Genomic DNA, 16,428 nt, shown 5'->3' with positions numbered 1-16,428 from the left:
ATCTATCTAGTCTCCTTTTGAAACTTTCCAGAGTTCCAGCACTTACTACAAAGTTGCTAAGCCTGTTCCACTCGTCCACCACCCTATTTGTGAACCAGTTTCTTCCTATCTCCCTCCTAAACCTAAACTTATCCAACTTGAATCAGTTGCTCCGAGTCCTATCCTGCTCGGATATTATAAGAACTTTATCTATATCCCCTTTATTGATTCCTTTCACCCACTTAAATACTTCTATCATATCTCCCCGCACTCTTCGTCTTTCTAGGGAATGCAAGTTAAGTTTCTTTAACCTATCCTGATATGGAAGGTTTCTAAGTCCCTGAATCATTTTTGTCATTCTTTCGCTGCACCGACTCTAGTGAATTTATATCCATTCTATAATAGGGCACCAGAACTGAACCGCATAATCGAGGTGCGGCCTAACTAGCAAGATATAGTTGCAATAAGACCTCTGCACTCTTGTTACTTACACTTTATATAAAACCCAATACTCTGTTTGCCTTATTTCGAACATTAACGCACTGTTTTCTAGGCCGTAGGTCCGGGCTTACAAGTACCCCTAGGTCTCTTTCACAAGTCGACTTCTCTAGGTTGATGTTGTTAAGGCTGTATACATTATAAGTATTTGTTCTTCCAATATTAAGTACGCTGCACTTGCTGGTGTTGAATTTCATTTGCCATTTTTCAGACCACCCCTGCAGTTTATTTAGATCCTCCTGTAATGCATTTGCATCCTGCCCTGAATTAATTTGCCGCCCTATTTTGGTGTCATCAGCAAACTTGCTTATGTCACTGCTGATCCCAGTATCTAAATCGTTTATGTAGATTATGAACAAGAGTGGGCCTAGTACTGACCCCTGGGGAACCCCACTGGTTACACGGCCCCACTCAGATTTAACACCATCTAAGCTGACCCTCTGCATTCTATAGGTGAGCCACTACGCTGACCCTCTGCGTTCTATCTGTGAATGGAGGAAACTGCAGCCGGCCTATTGGCCCATACTGGGCAGTCTCGTTTACACCCAACCCCTATTGCTCATATAAGAATCCAACCTATGTTTGAAGCTATTCAGCGTATTCGACTTAATGATGATATTTGGTAACTTGTTCCACTCATCCACTACTCTGTTTCCAAACCAGTGTTTACCTATTTCACGCCTAAATCTAAATTTGTCTAATTTAAAACCATTGTTATGAGTTCGCTCCTGGTTGGATAGTTTGAGTACCTTTGTAATGTCCCCTTTGTTTAGCCCTGACTTCCACTTATACACCTCTATCAGGTCGCCCCTCCCTCTACGTCTCTCTAGAGAGTGCAAATTAAGATGCTTTAACCTGTCTCTATACTCAAGGTTCCTAATGCCCGGGATTAGTCTTGTCATTCTCCTCTGAATTGTTTCCAAGGATTCTATATCCATTCTGTAATACGGTGACCAGAACTGAACTGCATAATCCATGTGTGGTCTCACAAGCGCAAGATACAGTTTTAGGATGACATCGCTAGTCTTGTAACTAACACTCCTTTGTATGAACCCAAGTACTTTATTAGCCTTGTTATGAGCAAAAACACTTGTTTACTTGGCTTAAGGTTCCTACTTATCATTACTCCTAAATCTCTCTCGCAGTCGGATTTCTCTATGGCGTCGTTGTTCATGTGGTATCTGGTTTCCCTGTTTACATCTCCTATACTGAGTACTTTACATTTGTCCACGTTGAATTTCATCTGCCATTTTTCAGACCATTCGAAAAATTTGTTTAGATTTTCCTGTAGTTTTGCGGAGTCCTTGTCAGATTTAATACACGTCCTATTTTCGTGTCATCAGCAAATTTACTTATGTTGCTGTCTATGTCGATATCTACGTCGTTTATGTATATAATAAATAATAATGGTCCAAGTACTGAGCCTTGGGTAACTTCACTTGTGACGTTGCTCCAATGGGACTTGGTTCCGTTAATGCTCACTCTCTGTTTCCTGTCCTGTAACCACACCCTAATCCATTTAAGGATGTTACCTTTTATGCCATGTGCTTCTACCTTTCAAATTAGTCTTTCATGGTGGACTCTGTCGAAGGCTTTGCTAAATTCGTCATATACCACATCATAATTGTGCCCCTCGTCCACCAATTCGAAAACTGATGAAAAGAATGTTAATAGATTAGTTAGACAAGAACGTCCGCTTGTGAAGCCATGCTGGGAATCATTGATCAATCGGTGCTTCTCCAGGTGATTTCGAATAGAGTTTGAAATGATAGCTTCCAGTAATTTGCCTACTATTGATGTTAGACTGATTGGGCGGTAGTTAGAGGATAGTGATCTATCCCCCTTCTTGAAAATCGGTATTACATTCGCTATCCTCCAGGATTCTGGTACTACACCTGTTTTTAAGGACATGTTAAACAACTTTGCTAAGGGCATACTAAGCTCTTCCTTACATTCCTTTAATACTCTGGCAAATATCTCATCGGGACCAGGTGACTTAAGTAGGCTTTATTTTGTCACTACTATGTCGCTTAATTTGTTTTCTTCACTATCTCTGAATAGAGTCGGTGCCTCGGGTATCATGTTTAAATTTTCGGAAAAAAGCTTAGAAGTATTTAAATCATCTTGTGTCACAGAAAGACTTCTGGTTGAAGCTAGTTTGATTAAGGAATTAAAATCAATAAACCTTAGTGATGGTCAGTTCAAAACTGATAATATGTTACATAAATTTATTTGTCAGTGGCCCAAGGTTAAAACTGCTTTGAAAACCTTTGATCTTGATGTATGACAGTTATTTTGTGGGTCCCTTTTTTCTGACCTGACCTGTCTAGTCACGTCACCACCCTTCTCTTAAGCTCCTCTACGGTTGTGTTGGTGTGGGGATTAGTGGATGTCATCATTATGACATGACCTCATGTTTTTAGGTCACCCTGTATATTTAAGCCTCTCTCTGTCCATGTAATCTAGTTGCCTCTGAAGATGTCTTGAATAAAGACGAAAGCTAAGGTACTCCGTTGTTTCCATTTTCCCGTGTGATTTTATCAAGATTTATCTTATCCACGTTTTCATTGTGGATTTACATGAAATATGGAACTTACACGTCTCTCTTACGCTGTGTCCTTAATCTGTCAACAACATCCTCATCTTCGCCCCATCTACCGCAACTACAAGAAGAGTTTGCTGAAGGCTCATAGTCTCAAAAACAAGTTGAAGTTTTTGAAAGATTGCAGAGATGATAAAATTGTTCCCAAGTCCTGTCTTCCAAGTAGACTAAGAAATCTGGACAATCAAGCATTCTCTGAGTTGGATAAGGTGTTGCTAGATTCCCTTATCAAGAGTTCAAGTGATAGTGTGAAATTAGCCTTCAAGCACAGTGCTCAGTGTAAAATACTTATGCAAAACAGTGTTTGTGTTGATAAGTGGCACACCATTCGTGATTTTGTATATCAACTTCTTAGTGAAACTGACAAAGCCCAAAAAAGAAGGTTAAATGCCAAATTAAATGCTCTGTTTGACGAGAGTTACTGGACCATATTGAGTGATCCAAATTTGTTCATAAACTTATCATCTTATGATCTACAGACAAATGAGAAACTTGTTCTTGGTTTTGGTAGGAAGTTTTCTATCACTCAACGGTGCGTTAATCCGCTTACTATTGCTAAAGGTTTAATCAACCTGGAAAAGATGAAGTCGTCTGATGTTACAAATGAAGATATTTCCATAGCTAAAGGTTGTATACATAGTGTTTTAAATAAGAAATTTGCTTCAAACATTCCAAAAAGATTTGAAACAGCCTTGATAAACTTGAAAAGAAATAAGAATATCCATATTACCAAGGCTGATAAGTCTAATGCTATTGTTATCTTGGATAAAAGTGACTACAATGATAAGATGAATTCATTACTTAGTGATGAAAGCACGTATTGTGAGCTTACGAAAGATCCCCTGGAAAATATTAATAAGTTATCTAATTCCAAAATGAAGATGTTATTGAAAAAGAACCCCGATCTCACTAAACAGCTCTCTCAAATCAATCCCACTTTACCTTATATGTATGGATTGATCAAAACACACAAGCTTAATAATCCATTACGTCCTATCGTGAGTTCTGTGGGTTCTGTTACTTACAAATTATCCAAGTGGCTGGTAAAGATGATATCCCCTCTTACAGGCCAAATATCTAATTCACATATACGCAATAGCAGTGATTTAATTGATAAACTCAAGAAACACAACGAACCTTGCGAATTAATAAGTTTTGATGTAAATTCACTGTTCACTAGAGTACCTGTGAAAGACTTACTTTCATTTCTTAAAGATAAATTACAACTGCTAGATTTAACTATTGAACATGATACTTTCCTGAAATTGATAGAGTTATGCGTAACTGACAATGTGTTTAGTGCAAATGGGAAGTTCTACAAGCAAGTATTTGGCATGAGCATGGGTAATTGTCTTTCTGCTCCTCTAGCCTGTATTTATATGGAGTTCTTTGAGTCTAGATTACTCCCCAATGTAGTGGACTGTATTCCTCCTTGGTATAGATATGTAGATGATGTTCTTTGTCTTTGGCCTAAAAACAGTGACCCTTTGGAATTTTTAGACAAGCTTAATAATATTGTCCCTAGTATCACATTCAAAATTGAAAGAGAAATAAGTGAATCCCTTCCATTTCTTGATATGCTTATCATGAGAAATGGCCAAAACTATAAATTTAAGGTATATAGAAAGCCCACACAGGTAGACAGTTTCATTCACTTTTTATCCAATCACCTTGAGTCTACCAAAATGTCAGTTTTTTCTGCTATGTTCCTACGATGTCTGCGTATTTGTGACTCTGAATTTATTGACGACGAATTTAAACACATTCGTTCTATTGCACAGAAACTTGGGTACCCTTCTGTGTTTGTTGATCGTTGCTTTAAAAGGGCTAAAAAATCCTTTCATTCCTCTCTAACCAGACAAGTTCCTACACTTAAGAATATTTTGACTCTGCCCTATCGTGATGAATTTGTCCCTTTAGTTCGGTCCCTCAAGCTTCTAAATATTAATGTTGTTTTCAAGTATGACTCAACCATTACCAATATGTTAATAAGGAATAGCCCAAGTTTGAATGTAAATGGAAGTGTTTATTGTATTCCATGTAGCCAATGTAATTGTAATTATGTAGGTCAGACAGGAAAAACACTGCAGCTCAGAATCAAACAACATAAGTATAATATCAGAACTGCATCTGAAAGCAGTGCCTTGTTCGTTCATGTTAGGAATAATAATCACCCCATTGCTTGGGAAAAAAGCTTAGAAGTATTCAAATCATCTTGTGTCACAGAAAGACTTCTGGTTGAAGCTAGTTTGATTAAGGAATTAAAATCAATAAACCTTAGTGATGGTCAGTTCAAAACTGATAATATGTTACATAAATTTATTTGTCAGTGGCCCAAGGTTAAAACTGCTTTGAAAACCTTTGATCTTGATGTATGACAGTTATTTTGTGGGTCCCTTTTTTCTGACCTGACCTGTCTAGTCACGTCACCACCCTTCTCTTAAGCTCCTCTACGGTTGTGTTGGTGTGGGGATTAGTGGATGTCATCATTATGACATGACCTCATGTTTTTAGGTCACCCTGTATATTTAAGCCTCTCTCTGTCCATGTAATCTAGTTGCCTCTGAAGATGTCTTGAATAAAGACGAAAGCTAAGGTACTCCGTTGTTTCCATTTTCCCGTGTGATTTTATCAAGATATATATATATATATATATATATATATATATATATATATATATATATATATATATATATATATATATATAAAATATATATTTTACCGTCAATGTATCTTACACCAACAGTCAGAATGCTAGATATTACTATTTAATTCACGTACACTTCTGTGGAAACTTATCAATAACATTCCTCAGGAACCTCTACAGGAATTCAACGTACTTTTTAAGTATGAACAGACAAATATTATTGAAGCTTTTTTCATCTCTTTCTCAAAATTATGTTTTCCAGTTCATATTTCCTCATGTTTGTCTATTTTACACCAATTGCCCTCATGAATCCAGAACTGAACAGCAGAATTCATTTCACACTTGTATGGTCCATGGACTTACCAGATGAAACAAATTTAGCTCTAAAAGATTCTATGTCATGTTACTTCTATGAAAAGCAGGTTGCTCATGCTGCTTTCATTTTGACTCTACCATGAAAATGGATGAACTTTCTAGCAGTGAAAAGAAGTAAAAAAAAACAAAACTCCCCAGACACATAAAATTACACAACCCATGTTTACACTGTTACCTGATATTATTTGGTAAGGTGAATATACTTTTTCCTAGCTTCTATGGTGAGACAGTGAACGTGACAGCACTGCCTTACACTCCACACTGGGAGGAGGTGATGCACCAAACCCTGAACGGTACCCTCGTCAAGAAATACTCAGGCACTGACTACTTCCTGCTGGAAATCATAGCGGAGACCCTCAACTTTACCATTCGTGTTCTTCAGACCGAGAGCTGGGACGAAGTAAGGAAATAAATGGTTTAGATTTTGAATGCTCCGTATATATGATATTACCCGTAAGACATCTGCAGCGGGCCTATTAGCCCGCGTGTTCGATTTAATGGTGATGTTTTATAACTTGTTCCACTCGCCCATCACTCTATTTCCAACCCAGTGTTTACCTACTCCGGCCCTAATTTTAAATTTGTCTAATTTAAAACCATTACTACGAGTTCGCTCCTGGTTGGATGGTTTAAGTACCTTTGTTATATCACATTTGTTTAACCTCGACTTCCATTTATACACTTCGATCATATCGCCCATCACTCTACGTCTCTCGAGGGAGTGCAAATTAAGATGCTTTAATCTGTCTCTGTACTCAAGGTTCCTAATGCCCGGGATTAGTCTTGCCATCCTTCGCTGTATGCATTCGAGGGATTCGATATCCATTCTGTAGTACGTTGACCAAAACAGAACTGCATAATCCAAGTGAGGTCTCACAAGAGCAAGATATAGTTTAGGATGACCTCGCTAGTATGAACTCAATTACTTTGTTAGCCGTGTTTCGAACAAATATGCATTGTTGTCTTGGTTTAAGAGTCCTACTTATCATTACCCCTTAATCTTTCTCACAGTCGGATTTCTCCATATCACCGTTGTTCATCTGATATCTGGTTTCTCTTGCAGGTGGCGTCACTGGTAGAGGAGCGGGTTTCCTTTATGGCAACAGTGTTCCACAACGTTTTACCTCAACGCCTCCACCGATACGATTTCTCCTACACTTATGAGTATGGCTCCCTTGACTTCAGTGCAGCCAAACCTGCCTTGAAGCCCCAGTGGCAGAGTCTCTACTACCCGCTGTCTGACGGGGTTTGGCTGGCCATTTTAGCAGTAGTGCTCTTCATGCCCATGGCAATTTATCTGGTATGATTAACACAAGTCGTCTCATAAATTTAATTATTGTACACAATCATGAACTGCTGCACTAGTTATTAATGATAGGTAATCTATTAAAAAAAATCAGGATACTTACATCTAGCAAACTGGGGAAGAAATATTTAAGTCGTGATGCAAGTGAATGGACTTATTATATTTGGATAATATCTATTACAGCGGGGTTTCTTAAATGGAAGTTCGAAACTGTAGGAGTGATAAATGTTAAAAGATGAAGTGATGAATATAAAATGTTAAAGAACCGAATATAAGCAGTGGGTTTGGGAAAAAATATAGAATACTAGCATTTTTGTTTTACAGACGCGGATATCCCGATCTTCATATTGACTAACAGAGCTCAGTTATCTAAAGTGAGCCAAAAATAAACAAAAAAATTCACAAAAACTTAACCCATCGTGATGCATATGTATATATTCTCTCGCTCTCTCTCTCTCTCTCTCTCTCTCTCTCTCTCTCTCTCTTGGAAACGAGTGTGACGAAGAGAGAAAGATGGAATTTTTGTAATGGTTTCATCTTCGTTTGTGACTTATAAGGTTGCTCGATATGCACTTTTTAAAGTTTATCATTATGTTTCCTTATATTATCTGTTCGGTTGCCCATCTGCTCTACGTTTGTCTTCTTTTAATGGTTGTAGGGCTGCATGGTAGTCTACTCTCTATCTTGGTCTATCCTTCGTAGTTGGTTCTGCACAATTTCGATCCCAATGTTCCTATATTTGGTGTCACTAAAGGTAATGCCATTTGTCTACCTGACTTCCCTGGTAAAAGTGGCCTGTGTGTGACTCATGGCTCGCTAATATACAGCAAGATAAGGGAATCCCTTGTTCTATAGACTTGCATCTGTGTTGTTGTTTTCTACTCTTTATAGCTGAAGCCACAAGTATGCATGCAGTCTTCTAAAGGCCCCAGGAGCACAACTATTCCTATGTTGAATAACCTCGTAGATATCCGCGTGATGGACAGGTGGGACCCAATATATTGAAAATTGTTAACCTGGATGGACGGTAGGAGTACGAGTGAAACATGGGCTGGCTGGAACAGAGCCTGCATCTTGCTTAAGTTTACATAAGAACATAAGAAAATAAGGAGTCTGCAATAGGCCGGTTGGCCTGTGCAATTGTGCATGGCAGCTCCTGTCGAGAGTTACTACCACTCTCTATCATCCATGAATCTATCTAGCCTCCTTTTGAAACTTTCCAGAGTTCCCGCACTTACTACAAAATTGCTAAGCTTGTTCCACTCGTCCACCACCCTATTTGTGAACCAGTTTCTTCCTATCTCCCTCCTAAACCTAAACTTATCCAACTTGAATCCGTTGCACCGAGTCCTATCCTGCTCGGATATTATAAGAACTTTATCTATATCCCCTTTATTAATTCCTTTCACCCACTTAAATACTTCTATCATATCTCCCCGCACTCTTCGTCTTTCTAGGGAATGCAAGTTAAGTTTCTTTAACCTATCCTGATATGGAAGGTTTCTAAGTCCCGGAATCATTTTTTCATTCTTCGCTGCACCGACTCTAGTGAATTATATCCATTCTATAATAAGGGCACCAGAACTGAACCGCATAATCGAGGTGCGGCCTCACTAGCGCAAGATATAGTTGCAATAAACCTCTGCACTCTTGTTACTTACACTTCTAGATATAAAACCCAATACTCTGTTTGCCTTATTTCGAACATTAACGCACTGTTTTCTAGGCCGTAGGTCCGGGCTTACAAGTACCCCTAGGTCTCTTTCACAAGTCGACTTCTCTAGGTTGATGTTGTTAAGGCTGTATACATTATAAGTATTTGTTCTTCCAATATTAAGTACGCTGCACTTGCTGGTGTTGAATTTCATTTGCCATTTTTCAGACCACCCCTGCAGTTTATTTAGATCCTCCTGTAATGCATTTGCATCCTGCCCTGAATTAATTTGCCGCCCCATTTTGGTGTCATCTGCAAACTTGCTTATGTCACTGCTGATCCCAGTATCTAAATCGTTTATGTAGATTATGAACAAGAGTGGGCCTAGTACTGACCCCTGGGGAACCCCACTGGTTACACGGCCCCACTCAGATTTAACACCATCTACGCTGACCCTCTGCGTTCTATCGGTGAGCCATGATTTTATCCAATTTAAAACTTTCCCCTCGATACCATGAACCTTAATTTTTCTCAGAAGCCTCTGATGCGGTACTCTGTCAAATGCTTTGCTAAAGTCTAAGTAAATAACATCGTAATTTTCGTCATTATCTACTACCTCGAAGACTTTCCTAAAAAACGTTAGCAGATTTGTTAGACAAGATTTTCCCTTTGTAAACCCATGTTGAGAGTCGTAGATTAATTTGCTTTTCTCTAGATGCGATCGGATGCTATCTGCTATAATTGATTCAAGAAATTTCCCCACTGCTGACGTCAAACTGATCGGCCGGTAATTTGACGCTGATGCTCTGTCTCCCTTTTTGAATATGGGTACTACATTTGCCTGTTTCCACAACTCTGGCACAACTCCAGTGTCTAATGATTTTGTAAATAAGTTTACGAGGGGTCCGCTAATCTGTTCCCTACACTCTTTTAAGACTCGAGGGAAAATTTCATCCGGCCCTGGGGATTTTGTATTCTTTAGTATATTTATCTTCTTAAGAACATCCTCTTTTCTGATAGTGATATTCTTTACTTTCTCTTCTTGCTTTCCCTTAAATATCAGTTCCACCTCCGGAATTTCATCTCAAATTTCTTCTGTGAAAACTGATAAGAAGTAGCTGTTCAATGCTTTGCTTATTTCTTCATTGCCATTTATCACTTCTCCCCTCCCTGACTTTAAAGGCCCAACTTTGTCCTTGACCTTTGTCCTATATACCTGGAAAAATCCCTTGGGACTCGCCTTGGATTCTCTTGCTATTTTGATTTCATAGTCTCTCTTTGCTTTCCTTACATTTTTCTTAACATTCCTATATAGTTCATTATACCTGTTTCTGAGCTGCTCCTCCCCTCCCTTTAATTTTTTATATATTCCTTTCTTTAGGTAGTACTGTGCATTACGTACGTAAAGACACACAGACGGACGGACAGGAATGTTATAGGCCTCATCAACATTCATAGCGGTGAATTAATGAATTAATTACAAAATTGTCCTCCCAGAATTGCTAAGCCTTTTTATGTATCTTTCATTTCACAAAGATAAATGTGGTGGAAGTTAGCAGCAACCTTGGAAGAAAGATCGATGCCGAAACGAATTTTAACTTGGTCCTGGGGACGCTTCTGTCTCAGCCCCTCAATAGGAAGCTCCCCAGCAGCCACACAACCCGTGTCCTGGTGACCGCTTGGCTGGTGTTTGCCTTCATTGTGGGCACTGTCTACCGCGGCAACCTCACCGCCGCCCTCACACTGCCCAAGTACCCGCCCAGACCGGAGACCATAGAGGAACTCGTAGACTCATTTGACAAGTATGGATTTATGTGTTTTGACTTAGTAATTAATACAATGTAACACAGCTACTAATCTCTGTCATGGGTTTTCTTTTGCCACTTCATAAAATTTAATTTATTTTTGGTTCCCTTAACTTTCAGGATAACAATGCCGCCGTTTGGACGTGAATTTATTAGTTTCTTCAAACAATCGAATTCTGTGCTGTACAGGGCCCTGGCTGAACGTATGTCAATAGTGCCTACTGTCTTAGTTGGTCTTCAGCAAGCCAGTGATAACAGGCAAGTGCCAGGTCAATTGTACAGTTTATGCTAAATCTATCATAGAAATAAGATACTGAATAATTAGAATATTTGCGGTTTACTTGTATTTTGTGTTTTGTGGGTATAAATGACAGTGGTCCCATTAGAAACCCAGAATTACAAATAAACTGACCTCTATTCAAGCTAGGTTTGCCAAATACGCATTATATAAGAGCAATACGTTGTAGGGAGACGGAAACGTGGAAATACAAAGACTAAATGTGGTGACTGATGGTGAAATTTAGACACAGGAAAGCTGCGCAGAGTAGAAGTGACATAATAGGGAATGACGTGTAATGTGATTGAGATTGAAATAAGAACAAAAGAACGTAAGAAAATAAGGAGTCTGCAATAGGCCGGTTGGCCTGTGCATGGCAGCTCCTGTCGAGAGTTACAACCACTCTCTATCATCCATGAATCCATCTAGCCTCCTTTTGAAACTTTCCAGAGTTCCAGCACTTACTACAAAGTTGGTAAGCTTGTTCCACTGGTCCATCACCCTATTTGTGAACCAGTTTCTTCCTATCTCCCTCCTAAACCTAAACTTATCCAACTTGAATCCGTTGCTCCGAGTCCTATCCTGCTCGGATATTATAAGAACTTTATCTATATCCCCTTTATTGATTCCTTTCACCCACTTAAATACTTCCATCATATCTCCCCGCACTCTTCGTCTTTCTAGGGAATGCAAGTTAAGTTTCTTTAACCTATCCTGATATGGAAGGTTTCTAAGTCCCGGAATCATTTTCGTCATTCTTCGCTGCACCGACTCTAGTGAATTGATATCCATTCTATAATACGGGCACCAGAACTGAACCGCATAATCGAGGTGCGGCCTGACTAGCGCAAGATATAGTTGCAATAAGACCTCTGCACTCTTATTACTTACACTTCTAGATATAAAACCCAATACTCTGTTTGCCTTATTTCGAAGATTAACGCACTGTTTTCTAGGCCGTAGGTCCGGGCTTACAAGTACCCCTAGGTCTCTTTCACAAGTCGACTTCTCTAGGTTGATGTTGTTAAGGCTGTATACATTGTCAGTATTTGTTCTTCCAATATTAAGTACGCTGCACTTGCTGGTGTTGAATTTCATTTGCCATTTTTCAGACCACCCCTGCAGTTTATTTAGATCCTCCTGTAATGCATTTGCATCCTGCCCTGAATTAATCTGCCGCCCTATTTTGGTGTCATCCGCAAACTTGCTTATGCATATTTCAGAAGGTTGAATGGTGGATTGGAGTTAACTGATGCACTGGCCATGAAACAGTATCAGGAATAATAAAATGAAGACGCAGATTGTTTAAGGTAGATGGATGGTATGGAGACAGTAATGGACTGATGTTGATGAAGTGTATAATTTTACATTGTACAAGCATGTTGTCTAACAGTAACAGGTAGGACTATTGTGAATGAAGACACTTAGTGTTTTTGATGCAGTCATTGCACTATTAGAAATATGGTGATTCAAGGCGAAATTTAATTTAAAATAATCCCAAGTGTTAATAATTGAATGCGGAAGCTAAATACATCTCTTTCTTGAGGAAGAGTAAAAACTAAACTATGGAGACAAGATTGTGTTGAAGGTCGTTGTGTTACCTACTGGGAGATTAAATTGAATTGAATTGTAACAGTTTATTTAGCCAGAAAAATACAGATACAAAGTGAATAATAATAACACTATTAACATGGCTGAGCCAGTTGAGAACCTGAGCTCTCTTTGAGGCACCTGATATATACTATACATTTATCTCAAGGAAGTATTATGTAACATTTAGTATCATCTGGAATAGTACAATAGCATGGTAGTAATAAGTACATCTCATAGTGCTACCACGGTTATCACTTCAATATTTATTTATTTTATTATTTATTATTTTTATTTATTTATTTATTTATTATTTTTTTTATTTATACATACATATACACATACCTATACATATATACACATATACACACATATATATATATATATATATATATATATATATATATATATATATATATATATATATATATATATATATATATATATATATATATATATATATATATATATATATATATATATATATATATATATATATATATATATATATATATATATATATATATATATATATGCTGATAACCACAAGGAAAGAAGAAAACACGAAGTTCCCAAGCGCGTTCATGTAGTTCACATCTTCAGGGGTGAGTACAGACTAGAGAGAGAAATACAAATCAAGGTGTATATATACAGAGGAGGGTGAGACCAGGTCCACAATGGTCAGGTATTAGGTAATGACCCTACTAATCTTCGTGTTTTCTTCTTTCCTTGTGGTTATCAGCATATATCTAGATCACGCGCACCTACATATTATATATATATATATATATATATATATATATATATATATATATATATATATATATATATATATATATATATATATATATATATATATATATATATATATATATATATATATATATATTATTACACACACACACATATAAATTAGAGGAATTTAAAACATTTAGGATAAAACAGGAAACCAGTTACCAGATGAACAACGATGCCATTGAGAAATCTGACTGCGAGAGAGATTTAGGAGTAATGATAAGTAGGAACCTTAAGCTAAGTAAACAATGTTTTTTTGCTCATAACAAGGCTAACAAAGTACTTGGGTTCATACAAAGGAGTGTTAGTTACAAGACTAGCGAGGTCATCCTAAAACTGTATCTTGTGCTTGTGAGACCACACCTGGATTACGTAGTTCAGTTCTGGTCACCGTATTACAGAATGGATATAGAATCCTTGGAAAGAATTCAGAGGAGAATGATAAGACTAATCCCGCAATACAGGTCCCATATAGAGACAGGTTAAAGCATCTTAATTTGCACTCCTCGAGAGATGAGAGCGAGGGGCGACCTGATAGAGGTATAAGGGAAGTCAGGTCTAATCAAAGGGGATATTACAAAGGTACTCAACTATCCAACCAGGAGAGCGAACCTGTACAATTGCCTTTAAATTAGACAAATTTAGATTTAGGCATGAAATAGGTAAACACTGGTTTGGAAACAGAGTAGTGGATGAATGGAACAAGTTACCAAATATCATCATTAACTCGAATACGCTGAATTGCTTCAAACATAGGTTGGATGCTCATATGAGCAATAGGGGTTGGGTGTAAACGGGACTGCCCAGTATGGGCCAATAGGCCCGCTGCAGTTTCCTCCATTCTTATGTTCTATGTTCTTATAGGCAATGGGGAGGCACAACCTACAGTAGTAACAAGGTTGAAATAAGAGTATGTTTTCAGGATTATGTCTAGTTAGCAATTATGTGTATTGCAATGGTAATTACTTATTTATTTACATGATAATTTCCGATAAAACGGATTTGGTGGTACAATAAAAGCAGGTACTGTAAATATAGTAAGTGTTGCAAGAAATATTAATACTTCGACAATAGATATTTTTTTAGAGATGATTTAAAGGAAGGGAGCGTAGTCTTTGCTCGGATGGGTGGGGGTAAGTTGTTCCATACCTTCACACCATGATATTTTATGGAGGTCTGGGACTGAGAGGACCGTATGGGGGGTGGTCTTAGTAGCTCAGGGTGCCTTAAGTTGTAACTCTGATTATTCCGAAACTGGAAGTAATTATTGTCAAGAGATTTAGGAGTAATGATAAGTAGGAACCTTAAACCAAGTAAACAATGTGTTTTTGTTCGTAACAAGGCTAATAAAGTACTTGGGTTCATACAAAGGAGTGTTAGTTACAAGACTAGCGAGGTCATCCTAAAACTGTATCTTGCTCTTGTGAGACCACACCTGGACTACGCAGTTCAGTTTTGGTCACCGTATTACAGATTGGATATAGAATCCTTGGAAAGAATTCAGAGGAGAATGACAAGACTAATCCCGGGCATTAGGAACCTTGAATATAGAGACAGGCTAAAGCATCTTAATTTGCACTCCCTCGAGAGACGTAGAGCGAGGGGCGACCTGATAGAGGTGTATAAGTGGAAGGCAGGGCTAAACAAAGAGGACATTACAAAGGTACTCAAACTATCCAACCAGGTGCGAACTCGTAACAATGGTTTTAAATTAGACAAATTTAGATTTAGGCGTGAAATAGGTAAACACTGGTTTGGAAACAGAGTAGTGGATGAATGGAACAAGTTACCAAATATCATCATTAACTCGAATACGCTGAATAGCTTCAAACATAGGTTTGATGCTTATATGAGCAATAGGGGTTGGGTGTAAACGGATCGTTCTGCATGGGTCAATAGGCCCGCTGCAGTTTCCTCCATTCTTATGTTCTTATGTTCTTATGTTGATAGATTTGTAAACAAAGAGGGCACAGCAGTAAGTGTTAATATCTTCGAATTTTAAAAATTTCAATATAGCAAATTTTTCGTTGTGTGATCTGTTTTTTTCAAGTAGGTCATTGTCCGTACAACTCTCTTTTGTGCAGTAACCAGAGATTGTGTTTTTGAAGAGCCAGAGGCCCCCCATAGTGTGTGACAGTGTATCAGGTGTTGGTAAACAAGATCATGATAGATTTCTTTCATTGCTGTGAGAGTGAGTGACTGTCGAGTGTGATACATGATACCACACTGTTTATTGATTTTACTGTGAATGGCTTGTATGTGGTTTCTCCAGTTAAGTTTCTCATCAACAATAACTCCGAGGAATTTAGTATTTTGTTCGCGTTTGAGGACTATATTACCAAGGTACAGGGGGTTCAAGTCTGGAGGTAAGTTTTTTCTTCTGTGAAAGATCGTGTAGTGGGTTTTCTCAAGATTTAGGGTCAGTTTATTACGTATTACCCAGGTCCCGACTTTAGTTAATTCAGTGTTCATAGTTCTCATCAAGGAATGGAGGTCTGAGTTGCTGGCATAGAGATTACTATCGTCTGCAAATAAGTTGTATTTTATGAGTGGGCTGGCGTGGACTATGTCGTTTATGTACAACAAAAACAGTACTGGACCGAGAATTGAACCTTGGGGGACTCCATACAAGATAGGCAAGGAGTCAGATTGGTGGTTATTATAACAGACATACTGCATCCTGTTGGACAGATATGAGGTAAACCAATTGTGGGACAGGCCCCTAACGCCGTAATGTTCAAGCTTTCAAAGTAGGATGGTATGGTCGACAGTATCGAAGGCATTAGAGAGGTCCAAGAATATACCGACTGTGAACTGACTGTCATCAAAGGAATTTAAGATGTCATTAGTAAAGGATAGCAGAGCACTCTCAGTCGACCTTCTAGCTCTAAATCCAAACT

General features: G+C 38.2%; 1 protein-coding gene across 1 annotated transcript in view; it reads left to right on the top strand.

Annotated features, from left to right (window-relative positions):
- The window catches only part of LOC121873941, a 42,855-nt gene extending 30,428 nt beyond the window's left edge, over positions 1–12,427 (top strand). The window contains exons 6-10 of the mRNA XM_042377820.1: positions 6,315–6,501; positions 7,165–7,401; positions 10,598–10,863; positions 10,987–11,124; positions 12,367–12,427. Coding sequence (XP_042233754.1) covers positions 6,315–6,501; positions 7,165–7,401; positions 10,598–10,863; positions 10,987–11,124; positions 12,367–12,427 — 889 coding nt within the window. The remainder of the gene's footprint in view (positions 1–6,314; positions 6,502–7,164; positions 7,402–10,597; positions 10,864–10,986; positions 11,125–12,366) is intronic.
- The last annotated feature ends 4,001 nt before the right edge of the window (positions 12,428–16,428 follow it).

Source organism: Homarus americanus, unplaced genomic scaffold, assembly GCF_018991925.1.
Source record: "Homarus americanus isolate GMGI-L3 unplaced genomic scaffold, GMGI_Hamer_2.0 scaffold25827, whole genome shotgun sequence".
In the NCBI taxonomy this organism is placed as follows: domain Eukaryota; kingdom Metazoa; phylum Arthropoda; class Malacostraca; order Decapoda; family Nephropidae; genus Homarus; species Homarus americanus.
This window is presented reverse-complemented; position numbering and strand designations above follow the sequence as displayed.